Below are 16,849 nucleotides of genomic sequence, written 5' to 3'. Positions count from 1 at the left end.
CAAACAATTAGACACTGAGTAAGTTGGCACGGGTGCAGGGCACAGATGAGTTTTAGGGGCTAGGGCACGTGCATGAACTCCTTTGGTTATTAAAGTCAATGTTACACCTACCGAAGCTGCCTTTGTGCTCTGTCCAAAGTGTGCGGGGGTGTCATGTACGTTGAGCGCAAGTGTGTGTGTGAGGGGTGGTCTTACCTCAGCCCCAGGTGAGTCTGCCCCCTTCCCCCTGGGCCGCCATCAACATCCCCCGGGCAGAGGACGGGACCGTGCGCTGCAGTGTCACAGCCGCATGCAGGGATGGTCCGGGTGGATGGTGGTACTGTGGCCATGGGTCAGACATAGTCCAACGATGTAGAGCCAGGAGCTCATCGGAGGCGGGTTGTCATCATTCTCCATGGCCTGCGATAGACACGCGTCCACCCGCAACTGGGTGAGCCCGGCCCGTTGTGCCGCCGGTGGATCGGCAATTGGGGGTGGGGGGGTGGTGTGCATGCGGGTGGGGTGTGTGGGGTTGGGGAGGGGGGTGAGGGTGCTGGGTGGGTGGATGGGTGGGGGGTGTGGGTGGTCGGCTGTTGTCATGGTGTGCGGTCTGTGGCCATACTACCCGATTCCCACGCCCATCTAGTCAGTGAAGCGGGCGTCTATCAGTCTGTCCCGTGCCCGCTGGGCCAGCCGGTAACGGTGGACAGCCACCCGCCTGTGTCTACCCCGTCTGCCCTGACCATTGCCCCCATCCCCCTCATCTGGGGAGGACTGGGCCTCTTCCTGCTGCTCCTCCACTCCGCCCTCCTCTGCCTGCGGCACATCGCCCCTCTGCTGGGCTATGTTGTGCAGGACGCAGCACACCACAATGATGCGGCCGACCCTATCTGACCGATACTGGAGGGCGCCCCCAGAGAGGTCCAGGCACCTGAAACGCATCTTCAGCACGCCAAAGCACCTCTCGATCACTCCCCTTGTCGCTACATGGGCATCATTGTAGCGGTTCTCCGCCTCATTGCGTGGCCTCCGTATAGGCGTCATCAGCCACGATCGCAATGGGTAGCCCCTGTCGCCCAGCAACCAACCCCTCAGCCGGGGATGGCGTCCCTCGTACATGCCGGGGATGGATGACCGCGACAACACGAATGAGTCGTGTACACTGCCTGGGTGACGGGCGCAGACGTGCAGGATCATCATGCGGTGGTCACAGACCACCTGTACGTTCATTGAATAGGTCCCCTTCCTATTAGTGAACACGGCCCTGTTCTCTGCAGGTGGCCGCACGGCGACGTGCATCCCATCGATCGCGCCCTGGACCATGGGGAACCCGGCAACGGCAGAGAAGCCCACGGCCCGGGCATCTTGGCTGGCCCGGTCCACGGGGAAGCGGATGTAGCGGTGCGCCATGGCATAAAGGGCATCTGTCACTGCCCGGATGCACCGATGCACCGATGTCTGCGATATGCCGGGCAGGTCCCCACTCGGTGCCTGGAATGACCCCGTTGCATAAAAGTTCAGGGCCACCGTAACACGGGGAGAGGGTGTCCCCCGCCAGTGCCACGCGGTGACAGGTGTGCCAGCAGGTGGCAGATGTGTGCCACGGTTTCCCGGCTCATCCGGAGTCTCCTCCTGCATTCCCGGTCCGTGAGGTCCTGGTATGACTGCCGGGGCCGGTACACACGGGGCGCCCTCGGGTGCCTCCGTTGCCGTGGGGCCGCGACGTCCTCCTCCCCCTCCTCGTCCTGTCGGTCAGGTGTCCCTCCAGCCTGGGCGGCTGCCGCGTGCCCCTCTGCGGCAGCATGCGCCGCCTCTCTGGCACGCTCCTCCTCCTCCTCCTCCTCCTCCTCATCCAGGGCAACATAGACATGAGCGGCTGCCACCACGGCGGCCAACATCGCTGGATGGTCTGAAAACATGACGGCCTGGTGGGGGGGAGGGGAACGACGACATGTCATCATTGCCCATATCCCCTCCTCCCCCAAGCCAGGTGGCATGGACCGCATGGGTCCAACTGTTGGAGGCTGGCACCTGGCCAGGTGGACCAACTCATTTGCCCTCCCATCACCCACCCCGGCACGGACCCCAACGCCCAACCTCCACCCTGGCACTGACCCCCCCCCAACCTCCACCCCGGCACGGACCCCCCCCCCCAACCTCCACCCCGGCACGGACCCCCTCCCCAACCCCCAACCTCCACCCCGGCACGGACCCCCCCCCAACCTCCACCCCGGCAAGGACCCCCCCCCCAACCTCCACCCCGGCACGGACCCCCTCCCCAACCCCCAACCTCCACCCCGGCACGGACCCCCCCCCCCCAACCTCCACCCCGGCACGGACCCCCCCCCAACCTCCACCCCGGCACGGAACCCCCCCCAACCTCCACCCCGGCACGGACCCCCTCCCCAACCTCCACCCCGGCACGGACCCCCTCCCCAACCTCCACCCCAGCACGGACCCCCCCCAACCCCCAACCTCCACACCGGCACGGACCCCCCCCCCAACCTCCACCCCGGCACGGACCCCCCCAACCCCCAACCTCCACCCCGGCACGGACCCCCCCCCCAACCTCCACCCCGGCACGGACCCCCCCCAACCCCCAACCTCCACCCCGGCACGGACCCCAACCCCCAACCTCCACCCCAGCACGGAACCCCCCCAACCCCCAACCTCCACCCCGGCACGGACCCCCCCCCCCAACCTCCACCCCGGCATGGACCCCAACCCCCAACCTCCACCCCCGCACGGCCCCCCCCCCAACCCCCAACCTCCACCCCGGCACGGACCCCCCCCCCCAACCTCCACCCCGGCACGGACCCCCTCCCCAACCTCCACCCCGGCACGGACCCCCTCCCCAACCTCCACCCCAGCACGGACCCCCCCCAACCCCCAACCTCCACCCCGGCACGGACCCCCTCCCCAACCTCCACCCCAGCACGGACCCCCCCCCAACCCCCAACCTCCACCCCGGCACGGACCTCCTCCCCAACCTCCACCCCAGCACGGACCCCCCCAACCCTCAACCTCCACCCCGGCACGGACCCCCCCCCCAACCTCCACCCCGGCACGGACCCCCCCCCCAACCCCCAACCTCCACCCCGGCACGGACCCCCCCCCCCAACCTCCACCCCGGCATGGACCCCAACCCCCAACCTCCACCCCCGCACGGACCCCCCCCAACCCCCAACCTCCACCCCGGCACGTCCCCCCCCCCCAACCTCCACCCCGGCACGGACCCCCTCCCCAACCTCCACCCCGGCACGGACCCCCTCCCCAACCTCCGCCCCAGCACGGACCCCCCCCCCCAACCCCCAACCTCCACCCCGGCACGGACCCCCTCCCCAACCTCCAACCCAGCACGGACCCCCCCCCAACCCCCAACCTCCACCCCGGCACGGACCCCCCCCCCAACCTCCACCCCGGCACGGACCCCCCCCCCAACCTCCACCCCGGCACGGACCCCCCCCCAACCCCCAACCTCCACCCCGGCACGGACCCCCCCCCAACCTCCACCCCGGCACGGACCCCCTCCCCAACCTCCACCCCAGCTCGGACCCCCCCCAACCCCCAACCTCCACCCCGGCACGGACCCCCCCCCCCAACCTCCACCCCGGCACGGACCCCCCCCCAACCCCCAACCTCCACCCCGGCACGGACCCCCCCCCCCCAACCTCCACCCCGGCACGGACCCCCCCCCAACCCCCAACCTCCACCCCGGCACGGACCCCAACCCCCAACCTCCACCCCGGCACGGACCCCAACCCCCAACCTCCACCCCAGCACGGACCCCCCCCCAACCCCCAACCTCCACCCCGGCACGGACCACCCCCCCAACCTCCACCCCGGCACGGACCCCCTCCCCAACCTCCACCCCGGCACGGACCCCCTCCCCAACCTCCACCCCAGCACGGACCCCCCCCAACCCCCAACCTCCACCCCGGCACGGACCCCCTCCCCAACCTCCACCCCAGCACGGACCCCCCCCCAACCCCCAACCTCCACCCCGGCACGGACCCCCTCCCCAACCTCCACCCCAGCACGGACCCCCCCCAACCCTCAACCTCCACCCCGGCACGGACCCCCCCCCCCAACCTCCACCCCGGCACGGACCCCCCCCCAACCCCCAACCTCCACCCCGGCACGGACCCCCCCCCCCAACCTCCACCCCGGCACGGACCCCCCCCAACCCCCAACCTCCACCCCGGCACGGACCCCAACCCCCAACCTCCACCCCAGCACGGACCCCCCCCCCAACCCCCAACCTCCACCCCGGCACGGACCCCCCCCCCCCAACCTCCACCCCGGCACGGACCCCAACCCCCAACCTCCACCCCAGCACGGACCCCCCTCCAACCCCCAACCTCCACCCCGGCACGGACCCCCCCCCCCCAACCTCCACCCCGGCATGGACCCCCTCCCCAACCTCCACCCCGGCACGGACCCCCTCCCCAACCTCCACCCCAGCACGGACCCCCCCCCAACCCCCAACCTCCACCCCGGCACGGACCCCCTCCCCAACCTCCACCCCAGCATGGACCCCCCCCCAACCCCCAACCTCCACCCCGGCACGGACCCCCCCCCAACCTCCACCCCGGCACGGACCCCCCCCCCCAACCCCCAACCTCCACCCCGGCACGGACCCCCCCCAACCTCCACCCCGGCACGGACCCCCCCCCAACCCCCAACCTCCACCCCGGCACGGACCCCAACCCCCAACCTCCACCCCAGCACGGACCCCCCCCAACCCCCAACCTCCACCCCGGCACGGACCCCCCCCCCAACCTCCACCCCGGCACGGACCCCCCCCCCCAACCTCCACCCCGGCACGGACCCCCTCCCCAACCTCCACCCCGGCACGGACCCCCTCCCCAACCTCCACCCCGGCACGGACCCCCCCTCCAACCCCCAACCTCCACCCCGGCACGGACCCCCCCCCCCCCAACCTCCACCCCGGCATGGACCCCCTCCCCAACCTCCACCCCGGCACGGACCCCCTCCCCAACCTCCACCCCAGCACGGACCCCCCCCCAACCCCCAACCTCCACCCCGGCACGGACCCCCTCCCCAACCTCCACCCCAGCATGGACCCCCCCCCAACCCCCAACCTCCACCCCGGCACGGACCCCCCCCCAACCTCCACCCCGGCACGGACCCCCCCCCCAACCCCCAACCTCCACCCCGGCACGGACCCCCCCCAACCTCCACCCCGGCACGGACCCCCCCCCAACCCCCAACCTCCACCCCGGCACGGACCCCCCCCAACCTCGGAGCCCAGCCTACTCTAACCACCCCCCCCCCCCCCGCCGCACACACACACACACAAGCCGAGACACACCTCTCCTCACGCAATCAGTCTGCGGCCACGCCATTTCCTGCCCAGAGTGAACCCCCCAGGCCGTCACTCACCTCCTCGCTGGTCGGCGTGAGCCTGGAGCACCGGGTCACGCCGATGAAAAGGAGGTTTGATTGACGTCGACGTGAACGGTCATCACGTCGACGGGACTTCGGCCCATCCGGAAGGGAGAATATCGGCAGGCCGAAAATCGGCTGCCTTGCGCAGACCCGTGACATTCTCCGCGGCGGGGGGTCGGAGAATGACGCCCGATAAATGCTTCACTTATCTTAATATAGACTTCAAGCCTCTATGTCGATGCCTTTGATTGACTGCTTATAATAATAATAATCATCGCTTATTGTCACAAGTAGGCTTTAATGAAGTTGCTATGAAAAGCCCCTAGTTGCCACATTCCGGCGCCTGTTCGGGGAGGCCGGTACGGGAATTGAACCCGCTCTGCTGGTAATGTTCAGCATTACAAACCAGCTGTTTAGCCCACTGTGCTAAACCAGCCCCAGCTTTTATTCATTTAAAAATATTTGTGAAGTATATTGTTTCTGATATGAGTTATGGAATGACTAAATAGCACTTTTGACATGGCTTTCCTCCGGGTTAGGAATGAATCAAACGTCGACTGAGCTTTAATCCCGTGCTATGTCTACTGTAATTGCTTGCAGTGAATTTGGGAGCCCAGTTTTGTACTTTTTCTATTTATTTATATTGGTCAATAATTATAAACAGTACAAGCTGCACTAACATATTCCAAATCATATCCAATGCTAATAGGTGTAAACAGAGGTTAGATTATCTTTCGGTTGCGTGTTGGCAGAAAGATTCCTACATCATTGAGCCTTCCTGTTGCTCAATCTGATGACGGCTGGAGTCTTCATCCTTCGGTATTAGAAAACACCAGCGTAGTGTTTCCAAAAAACCAAAAGAGCAAAGAGCATGGCGTTAACTTCCTTCATTTGAATCACTGCTGGTCAGCTCTGTGACAGGACAACCAATACTGTTATCTCCCAACATGCAGAACACTCCGTCTCTCCTTTCTCTTCATTGTTCTGCACTCCTACATGCCGACTTGCGATTATTCATCTAATCATCTCCCAAAGCTAATATTTTGTGCAGAGGGCAGTGCCTACTGAAACCGCTCCACCCAAGGCTGGTGATATGGTTCATTACTGAACCAAACAGGTCGGTTAGTGTTTCATAATGTCTGGTGGGCTAGATTTGATCTTGAACTTGCGACATAATATATGACTGGCCTACAGCATCAAGAAAACAAATTGACCCCCACTGCCCCACTATTGCAACTCGCCAGAGGTAAAAGGTCCGGAGTAACAAATTGAAAATTGTCTCTGTTAGAACGTTCAGAGCCAAAGGCGTACTATATCATTGATTCAATTGACAAATGAACAATAAAGCAGTACCTGTTGATGTAACTCTCTGCTCCGTGTCACAGACATTTCTTTCTCCTGCAGGGTGTTTGTATACCGCATTAATATCTGATAATTCTCCTCCTTCAGACGAATCATTTCATTGTGGTGACGATTCCAGTCCACCTTAATCCTGCTCAAGTTCGCCTCAGCTGCCTTCAGACCCTTGAGCTCAGTCACCAGTTTCTGGTTTTGCTCTTCCAAACTTTGCACTTTCTCATGCAGCCGATGTTTGTGGCATTTCTCTTCCCCGAGCCACTTCTGAGCCTTCATCACTTCATTCATTAGAAATTGAATCAAACCCAAATTTCCTTTCTCAACTACAACAAAACAAAGTAGACCGGGTCATTTTGTTCTTTCTTAAATGCTTGCTGTCAGAATGCTTTACATTAGAATATGACTGAGATGCGTACTAGTGTTGCCAAATACTGCACCTCAATGACCAGAATGTCTACATGACCGATACTCTGTATGTGTGGGTTCAAAGCGTTGGCTCTCTGAAAGCAAAGAAATAAAAACTTTGCAGGCCTCAAATCGAATGATGACAATACATTGGAAATATGATTATTATCTAAGAATTGGGGGTGGGATTGTCCCATCCCGCGGCAGAGTGTCCATGCCGTTGTAAACGCTGTCACATTTTTCGACGGCGTGAACAGCCCGCTGACAGGAGTAATTCTGGCCCCTACAGGGGGGCACCGCTCCAGCTGCCGATTCCGGCGTGAACCTTGCGCCGTGGAATCCGCGCATATGGGGCGGGATTCTCCTATCCCACGCCGAAGTGGCCGCGCCGTCGTGAACGCCGTCGAGGTTGACAGCAACCATGTCGCTGTGCGGAGAATCGCGTGCCGGCGTCGGGGGGGGGGGTGGGGGGGGGGGGGGGGGAGCGTGGTCCGGTCGCGGTGATTCTCCGGCCCGGCCTCGGGCTGAGAGAATCCTGCCCCGGATTTGTTTTATGAGCTTAAATTTCATTGTCATACTTGGCTATGATGTCTACAACTTGTTACAGCAGCTGCAGTTTTGCCTCATTTTTGCACTGTTTACAACACATTTAACATAGTTCTTATAAATGTGTAAGCATGATGGCTACGGGCTAATTTTCAAAATGAAGTACTATCTACAAGACTGCGTTTAATGTCCAGTCTATTCGTAGGCTAGGAAAACAGTTGTTTGATGGATGAATAGAATATTGTTATCACTAACGACAGTGATACTATTTGCATTATTCAAATAATTATTATTCTTACTGAGACTGGGTTATGTTCAATAAACTATCCTTTTTTAAAAATACAGCATGATTGTGTCTTTTATGGTCACACCACAAAAACAGTTAAACATTCATGGAATTGGCAAGGATAACCGTTTCAAGAGAAAGAACAGCTGCAGTCGATTGAGGTCGTAACAACCCCTCCACTCCCTTTGCCTACAATAGACGTGGACACACCACCTGCTTTTCTCCCTCCTTCTTTCCCACAATCCAGGCCCCTAACACTCTTTCCAGGTGAAACAGCAATTCAATTGTGCTTCCCTCAATTTAGCATATCGTATAGAGTTCAATTCTGGTCGCCACACTACCAGAAGGATGTGGAGGCTTTAGAGAGGGTGCAGAAGAGATTGACCAGGATGTTGCCTGGTATGGAGGGCATTAGCTATCAGGAGAGGTTGAATAAACTTGATTTGTTCTCACTGGAACGAAGGAGGTTGAGGGTGACCTGATAGAGGTCTACAAAATTATGAGGGGCATAGACAGAGTGGATAGTCAGAGACTTTTTCCCAGGGTAGAGCGGTCAATTACTAGGGGGCATGGGTTTAAGGTGCGAGGGTTTTTTTACACAGAGAGTAGTGGGTGCCTGGAACTTGCTGCCAGAGGAGGTGGTGGAAGCAGGGATGATAGTGACGTTTAAGGGGCATCTTGACAAATACATGAATAGGATGGGAATAGAGGGATACGGACCCCGGAAGTGTAGAAGATTTTAGTTTAGACGGGCAGCATGGTCAGCACAGGCTTGGAGGGCCGAAGGGCCTGTTCCTGTGCTGTACTTTTCTTTGTTCTTTGTATTCACTACTTACGATGGGTTCTCCTCTACACCCAGGGAGGCCAAACGCAGGTTGGGTGATTGCTTTGTAGAACATCTCCATTTAGTCTACAAGCAGACCGTAAGCTTCGAGTTGATTTTCATTTTAATTCTCTGCCCCATTCCCACCTTGACGCTCTGTTCCCGGGCTCTTACACTATTCCAATTAAGCTCAGCGTTAGGTTGAGGAGTGATTAGGTATTTGAAGCCTTCTGGACTCCACAATGAATTTTGAAATTTCAGCCCGTACCTCTGCCCCCATTTTTTCAGGCAGCAGAGATTGGTAATGATTCTGCTATTGCCATTCACACTCCCTTTGGACACAGTTTTTGTTTCTTCACTTGTCCTATCTCCGCCTCATTTTGTCTTGCACCACTGTCCCTTTAGCTATTCAATCTCTCCTGCCTTCCACCAAATCATAGGCCCTGCCTTTCATTTACCTCTCACCTCCCCCAGCCTCTGTACTTGCTTAAAACCTGTTACAGCTCAAACTCTTTAACCTCAGATGTTATCTCGATTGTCCTCTCCAGTCTTTCCGCCTGATCTGCTGAGTATTTCCAGCATCTTCTGTTTTTATTTTAATATAATTTCAATTTTGCCGTAAGCTGCTTCTAAGTAACTTAGCTAAAACTTTGCAAGTGTGTCAAGATGGGATGTGAATACAAACACACTTGTGAAAAGATGATTGTTTCAAAAAATAAATTTAGAGTACCCAATTTGTATTTTTCCAAATTAAGGGACAATTTAGTGTGGCCAATTCACCTATGCTGCACATCTTTTGGGTTGCGAGGGTGAGACCCATGCAGACATGGGGAGCATGTGCAAACGCCACATGGACAGTGACCCAGGGCCGGGATCGAACCTGGGTCCCGGGCGGCCTGAGACAACAGTGCTAACCACTGCCCCACTGTGCCGCCCTGAAAAGATGATTATTAATTTGCTTTTGTGACACAACAACTAATCACAAGGAACCAGGCAGTAAAGAGAGGGGTATGTCCATGTAGTGTGAAGAAAGGAGAGGAAGGATATACTTTTATAAGTTTGCAAATGCAAGGGAAAGAGATTATCCAGAGATTGTCAAAATGAGAGTTATCCCATCTTTTGAATAGATGTTTAAAGATGCTCTGTGCAGCGAAATTACAATTTTTGCCCCCTCCTTTTTCCTGGCAATCCCTGAGCAATTAGGATTAGAAAGCTGGTATTATCTTTCTCCCAAGCCTATTTGTGATTCCCAGTTTGCTGAGCTAGCTGAGTTTAGCCAGGCAGCATTAAAAACGTTATAATTGGTCTCGATGGAGGGAAGATCTGCTGGGAGTTCCCACTCCTGATTTCTATTCAGTGACTTGTGCTATAAGTGGATGTGTGTGCATACCGGGTGAGAGCAGAATTTGGCTCAGTAATAATGCTTTAGTCAGTCAAATAGTCTGCTGACCTCGCTGTCTCAGCTGATAAATCATGAATGGTCACTTGAAACCACACCGCAGCAAGATCTAATGCATTCAGGGAAGGAAACAGGCGAAAGGGGAGAAAATAAATATCCCAAAGTGAGTTTTTGCATCCTAACAAGGGACCACTATTATTAAAACAAAGCAAAGAGGTTGTTGCTGCAGTTTGATAAACAACTTACTAAGCTCCCATTAAAAGGGCACTCTCATCTTCAGGCTGCTTGTCAAGATATTTTGTTAGGCAACAGGGAAGATATTTGTAAATGGTGCATCCTTTGTGAGGAGAGATTCTAATCTGGTGAAGAATTTGCATTGAGCAGGCATGTCCTCTAAAATGCTGGAGTAACACAAGGTACCTGCAGGGGGCAATATGAGCTTGTGCATGCAACTCTGTCACCAGGATCAGGGACGTAGTATGATGAGATTACTACAAAGTACAAACAGAACATAACCAGTTGCTTATTAATCAGAAAATGGAGTTCAGCCTAATTGTTGGGAAGTAAAGGCTGATACCGTTCCCAGAATGTCTCAGCGGAACCAATGTTTTAGGGAAGGCAATGTCATTGGACGAGTAATCCAGAGATCCAGGGTAATGTGCTGGGGGCCCAGGTGCGAATCCCACCTTGGCAGATGGTGAAATTTTAATTCAATAAAAGTCTGGAATCAAAAGTCTCATGAAGACCATGACCCCATTGTCGATTGTGCATACCCTGGTCTGGTCTGGCCTACCTGTGACTCCAGATCCATAGAAATGTGGTATGTGGTTGACTCTGAAATGCCCTCAGCGATGGACAACAAATCCTGGCCCAGCCATCACTGCCCACATCCCAAGAGCGAATTAAAAAAATTTCAAAAGTGAATAAGGCAAATACAATGGCAATTTCCAAGCTCCAGGCATCATAACTGGGACATACCCCAAAGATGTGCTGGCGAACCCATCCCAAGTAAAGAATTGCAGGACAATTTTCCAGGAGCCTATCGTGCAACTGCCCCACAAGGGGAACCATCATAAAGTAAGATATAAAAAGTAAGATATAAATCACAAACTTGCTTTGGTTCAGTGTCATGCGGCATGGTTGCACAGTGGTTAGCACTGCTGCCTCTCACCACCAGTGACCTGGGTTCGATTGCGACCTCGGGTGTCTGTGTGGAGTTTGCACATTCTCCCCGTGTCTGTGTGGGTTTCCTCCGGGTGCTCCAATTTCCTCCCACAGTCCAAAGATGTGAAGGTTATGTGGATTCGCCATGCTAAATTATCCCTAAGTGTCCAAAGATTGGGTGGGAATACAGGGATAGGGCGGGGGATTGGGCCTAGGTTTGGTGGCCGTTCAAAGGGTCGGTGCAGACTCGATGGGCCAAATGGCCTCCTTCTGCACTGTAGGAATTTTATGATATTTGCAGTAATGGAAACCCAGAAAAGGTTCACAGAATTAAAACCACTTCTAACTTCTGGTTGACTGTAGTACTGACCACCCCCTCCCTTCTACCCCTCTGACCCCAACCGCATGCCTCCCCCACCCTCCATGGGATATCCCAGACTAACCCCCCCCCCATGACTAACCCCTAAACTACAGTGGGTCCCCCCCCACTAAGCGACTCCCCCTCCCCCCAAACTCCAACTGCCATCCCCTCAACCACCTTTCCCACCCCTCCCACTGACCAACCCTGACCACCTGACAACCCCCCCCCCCCCCACTGACCACCTGATCCTTCTCACCACGTGACCCCCCCCCCCCCCACTGCCCAGCTCCCCCACACTCAAATTCTACCCATTTACCTTACGAATGTTCCTTCTCCCTAGCTTCTTAAAGTGGCTGGACCTTTAATTCACGGCAGCTAGTGCTGTCAAAAAAAAGGACCTTGGTTTCCTAACCCTCAACACAAGGCCCCAGGTACCTGCTGAACGACACTGTTCTTGCCCGGTGAGTAAGGAGCAGCTTCATTTCAAAATAACTAGGTAGAAACGGAATGGCAATCCAACTCTGATTGCCACTTCATGGAAGCCACAGGCCTTTATATTGTATCCATCAATGTGAAATGTTAGAATCCCCCCCCCCAATTCATTTACTTTCTTGAATAGAGCCTATCTGCATATGACAACATGAAATAGATGGCAGCTCAGGCCTATTTCCGCACTGTTACTAATATTTTCTCACTACGTTGTGTGATTATTTGTTTGTACTATATGAATAGAAAAAATTAAGATTTTGGATTAAAACAAGTAGTAATTTATTTACACGATGACCTTCCTGATTGCAGGACTTTGCAGCACCAGATGATGGAACTTGGGTTAACAAGGAGTCAGCAGAATTGCTAATTACAGCCGTCATTATATTGGAATATCAGACAGATGCATGGTACTTCCACAAAACAGGGCTCGCATTTAGACAGTGCTTTCCTCAATCACCAGACATATCAGGGCCTTTACAGCAATGAAATACTCACTGTGGTAATGTGGGAAGCACAGCAGCTAATTTGAACACAGCAACCTGCCACAAACTGCATTATGATATTGAGCAGATATTAATCTGTTCTATTGTAAGGACACCAGGGATAACTCCCGTGATCTTGTTCAAAATTGAGCCATGGGATCATTCCCATCCACCCAAGCAGGCAGATGGGGCCTCACTTTAATAGCTCATCCAAAAGACAAAAACACCGACGCCACGGTAATTAACACTGCTGCCTCACAGCGCCAGGAGCCTGGGTTCGATTCCGACTTTGGCCGACTGTCTGTGTGGAATTTGCACATTCTCCCCGTGTCTGCATACGTTCCCTCCGGGTGCTCTGGTTTCCTCCCACAGTCCAAAGATGTGCAGGTTAGGTGGATTGGACATGTTAAATTGCCCCTTAGTGTCCAAAGGTTAGGTGCATTGTGTGGATAGGGCAGGGGAGTGGCCCTAGGTAGGATGCTCTTTCTTTTAAAAAAATAATAAATTTAGAATACCCAATTGATTTTTTCCAATTAAGGGGCAATTTAGCGTGGCCAATCCACCTAGCCTGCACATCTTTTTTGGGTTATGGGGGCGAAATCCATGCAAACACGGGGAGAATGTGTAAACTCCACACAGACAGTGCCGGGATCGAACCTGGGTCCTCGGCGCCGTGAGGCAGCAATGCTAACCACTGTGCCACCGTGCTGCCCTAGGATGCTCTTTCTGAGGGTAGGTGCAAACTCAATGGGCCGAATGGCCTCCTTCTGCACTGTAGGGATTCTATGATTCTACCTTCACCAGTGCAATGTTTCCTCAGTACTGCACTGGAGTGTCAGCCTTGATTTTACGTGTTCATGACCTGCGGTGGGACTTGAACCAGGAACTTTGTGACTCAGAGGCAACAGTGCTACTAACTGAGCCTAGCTGACACTGAGGCCGGAATTTGCCAGCCCCTCACCTCAGTGGGATCTTCCAGTGTCACATTCTGGCCAGCAGTCAGATAAGAGTGAGAGAGAGACATACAGAGCAATTCTTGTGTTCGACATAGAAGTTGGTTCAGAAAAATGTCAGTGGAAATTCAATGAAAGATCATACCCTCTCACAGTTAGTGCATGGTCTGATTGCGAGTGGGCAATGGGAATAACTAACATGATGAAGAGGAATGTGCTTAAGAAATGAACCTTACCGAGTATGCTGCTACAATCTCTGGTGGGTTCCTTGCCGGTTATTAATGTATAAATTTCAGGATTATAAAACCCTAAAGACTCCAGAAAGGCAACACCTCCTTTCTTTCCCCGAGTTCTTAAGAGATCGAGCATATACCCTGGAGATAAAATTAAACACATTAATGATCTTTAACGCCTAGACTAATTAATTCATTTTCTAACTAGTGACTAGTTGAAGGACCAATATTCAATAATAGTAAAAATATGCTTAAAAATAAAACTGCCGATGACTTCCGGGTGCGGCGATGACCAGCTAAGTCGCACGTTTCGGCAGCTCCCGGTGGAAAGGACTTTTGGGCTCTTGATAGGAGCCCCAACGGCAATTTTAACGGCTAAAAACACTGTGCGGTAAACCAGAAGGGAATCCCCCCTGGACACGGATGGAAAAAGGAGAGGAAAGTGGCCAGATTGCGGTGGATCCTCTAGAGCAGCGGCCAGGAAGGCAGGCACAAAGCAAGATGGCGTCGGAAGGAGGCAGTTTAATATGGGGCCCTGACCAACAAGAGTTCCTGCGGCGTTGCGTGGAAGAACTTAAAAAGGAGATGAAGAAGGAGCTGTTGGCCCCGATATTACAGGCGATTGAAGGGCTAAAGGAGGAGCAAAAGACCCAGGAGCAGGAGCTTCGGGTCGTGAAGGCAAAGGCTGCTGAGAACGAGGACGACATACAGGGCCTGGTGGTGAAGACAGAGATGCACGAGGCACAACACAAAAGGTGTGTGGAAAGGCTGGAGGTGCTGGAGAATAATGCGAGGAGGAAGAATTTAAGGATTCTTGGTCTTCCCGAAGGTGCAGAAGGGGCGGACGTCGGGGCATATGTGAGCACGATGCTGCACTCGTTAATGGGATCGGAGGCCCCGACGGGCCCGTTGGAGGTGGAGGGAGCCTATCGAGTTATGGCGCGAAGACCGAGGGCTGGAGAAATTCCTCGAGCCATAGTGGTGAGATTTCTCCGATATAAGGACAGAGAGATGGTCCTCAGATGGGCAAAGAAAACTCGGAGCAGTAGGTGGGAGAACGCGGTGATCCGCGTATATCAAGATTGGAGTGCGGAGGTGGCGAGAAGGAGGGCAAGCTTTAATCGGGCCAAGGCGGTGCTGCACAAAAGGAAGGTTAAATTTGGAATACTGCAGCCGGCAAGACTGTGGGTCACACATCAAGGGAAACACCACTACTTTGAAACGGCAGAAGAGGCGTGGACATTTATTGTCGAGGAGAAACTGGAATAAGCGGGCTAGAAAAAGAATGTTTGGGACAAAGTGGTGGGGCGAATATGTGGGGTGAAGAGGGGGAAAAGGGGGAAGAGATGATTTCCCAAGTTGTTAATCCTGCGACCCTGTAACTTTTCTCTCTTCCCCATGTCGTGGGGGAGGGGGGGAGGGAGGAGGAGGAGCTGCGGGCGCCGGCCATTGGGGGCGGGGCCAAATGGGAAGCGCGGGCTTTGTTCCCGCGCTATGGTAACCATGGCGAGAACAGGGAAGCAGGAAGGAGGGGGCCTCGCACAGTGGGAGCCGAGGTCACGGGCGGAAGCCGAGGTCGGCCAGAGTTTGCTGACTTCTGGGAGCAACATGGGGGGTGCAATTACGCTAGTGAGGGATCTAGCGGGGGGGTGGGGGGGGGTGGGGGGGGTTAACTGGGTTGCTGCTGCTGGGGAGAAGGGTGAGCTGGTATGGGGTGGGGTGGTCGGGGCGGGAGGGCGCCGTTGGGGGGAAATACGGCTACGTGGGAACCGGGTGAGGAGCTGGATTGAAAAAGGAGATGGCTAGTCGACAAGGGGTGGGGGGGGGTAAAGAGCCCCCCAACCCGGCTGATCACGTGGAATGTGAGAGGGCTGAACGGGCCGATAAAGAGGGCACGGGTACTCGCACACCTAAAGAAACTTAAGGCAGATGTGGTTATGCTGCAGGAGACGCATCTGAAACTGATAGACCAGGTCAGACTACGCAAAGGATGGGTGGGGCAGGTGTTTCATTCGGGGCTAGACGCAAAAAACAGGGGGGTGGCTATACTAGTGGGGAAGCGGGTAATGTTTGAGGCAAAGACCATAGTGGCGGATAGTGGGGGCAGATACTTGATGGTGAGTGGCAAATTGCAAGGGGAGGCGGTGGTCTTAGTGAACGTATATGCCCCGAACTGGGATGATGCCAACTTTATGAGGCGTATGTTAGGACGTATCCCGGACCTAGAGGTGGGGAAGTTGGTAATGGGTGGAGATTTTGATACGGTGCTGGACCCAGGGCTGGACAGATCGAGGTCCAGGACCGGAAGGGGGCCGGCTGCAGCTAGGGTGCTTAAGGACTTTATGGAGCAGATGGGAGGAGTAGACCCCTGGAGATTTAGTAGACCTAGGAGTAAGGAGTTTTCGTTTTTCTCCTATGTCCACAAAGTTTATTCACGGATAGACTTTTTTGTTTTGGGAATGGCACTGATCCTGAAGGTGACGGGGACGGAGTACACGGCTATAGCTATTTCGGATCACGCTCCACATTGGGTGGACCTGGTGATAGGGGAGGAAAAAGAACAGCGTCCACCCTGGAGAATGGACATGGGATTAGTGGCAGGTGAGGGGGTGTGTTTAAGGGTGAGGGGGTGTATTGAAAGGTACTTGGAACTCAATGATAATGGGGAGGTTCAGGTGGGAGTGGTCTGGGAGGCGCTGAAGGCAGTGGTTAGAGGGGAGCTGATATCTATTAGGGCACATAAAGAAAAGCAGGAGGGTAGGGAAAGGGAGCGGTTGTTGAAAGAACTTCTGAGGGTGGACAGACAATATGCGGAGGCACCGGAGGAGGGACTGTACAGGGAAAGGCAAAGGCTACATGTAGAATTTGTCTTGTTGACTACGGGTAATACAGAGGCACAATGGAGGAAGGCACAGGGTGTACAGTACGAATATGGGGAGAAGGCGAGCAGGTTGCTGGCCC

The 16,849-nt window shown here is 55.3% G+C and overlaps 1 protein-coding gene across 5 annotated transcripts in view; it reads right to left on the bottom strand.

Moving 5' to 3' along the window:
• The window catches only part of card14 (caspase recruitment domain family, member 14), a 159,896-nt gene that overhangs the window by 72,137 nt on the left and 70,910 nt on the right, over window positions 1–16,849 (bottom strand). For all 5 annotated transcript variants that reach the window (XM_072483487.1, XM_072483491.1, XM_072483488.1 and 2 more), the window contains 2 exons: window positions 13,892–14,029; window positions 6,745–7,070 (listed from right to left, as the gene is read on the bottom strand). In XM_072483487.1, coding sequence (XP_072339588.1) covers window positions 6,745–7,070; window positions 13,892–14,029 — 464 coding nt within the window. The remainder of the gene's footprint in view (window positions 1–6,744; window positions 7,071–13,891; window positions 14,030–16,849) is intronic.

Source organism: Scyliorhinus torazame, chromosome 18 (assembly GCF_047496885.1).
Source record: "Scyliorhinus torazame isolate Kashiwa2021f chromosome 18, sScyTor2.1, whole genome shotgun sequence".
NCBI classification, from domain to species: Eukaryota; Metazoa; Chordata; class Chondrichthyes; order Carcharhiniformes; family Scyliorhinidae; genus Scyliorhinus; species Scyliorhinus torazame.
This window is presented reverse-complemented; position numbering and strand designations above follow the sequence as displayed.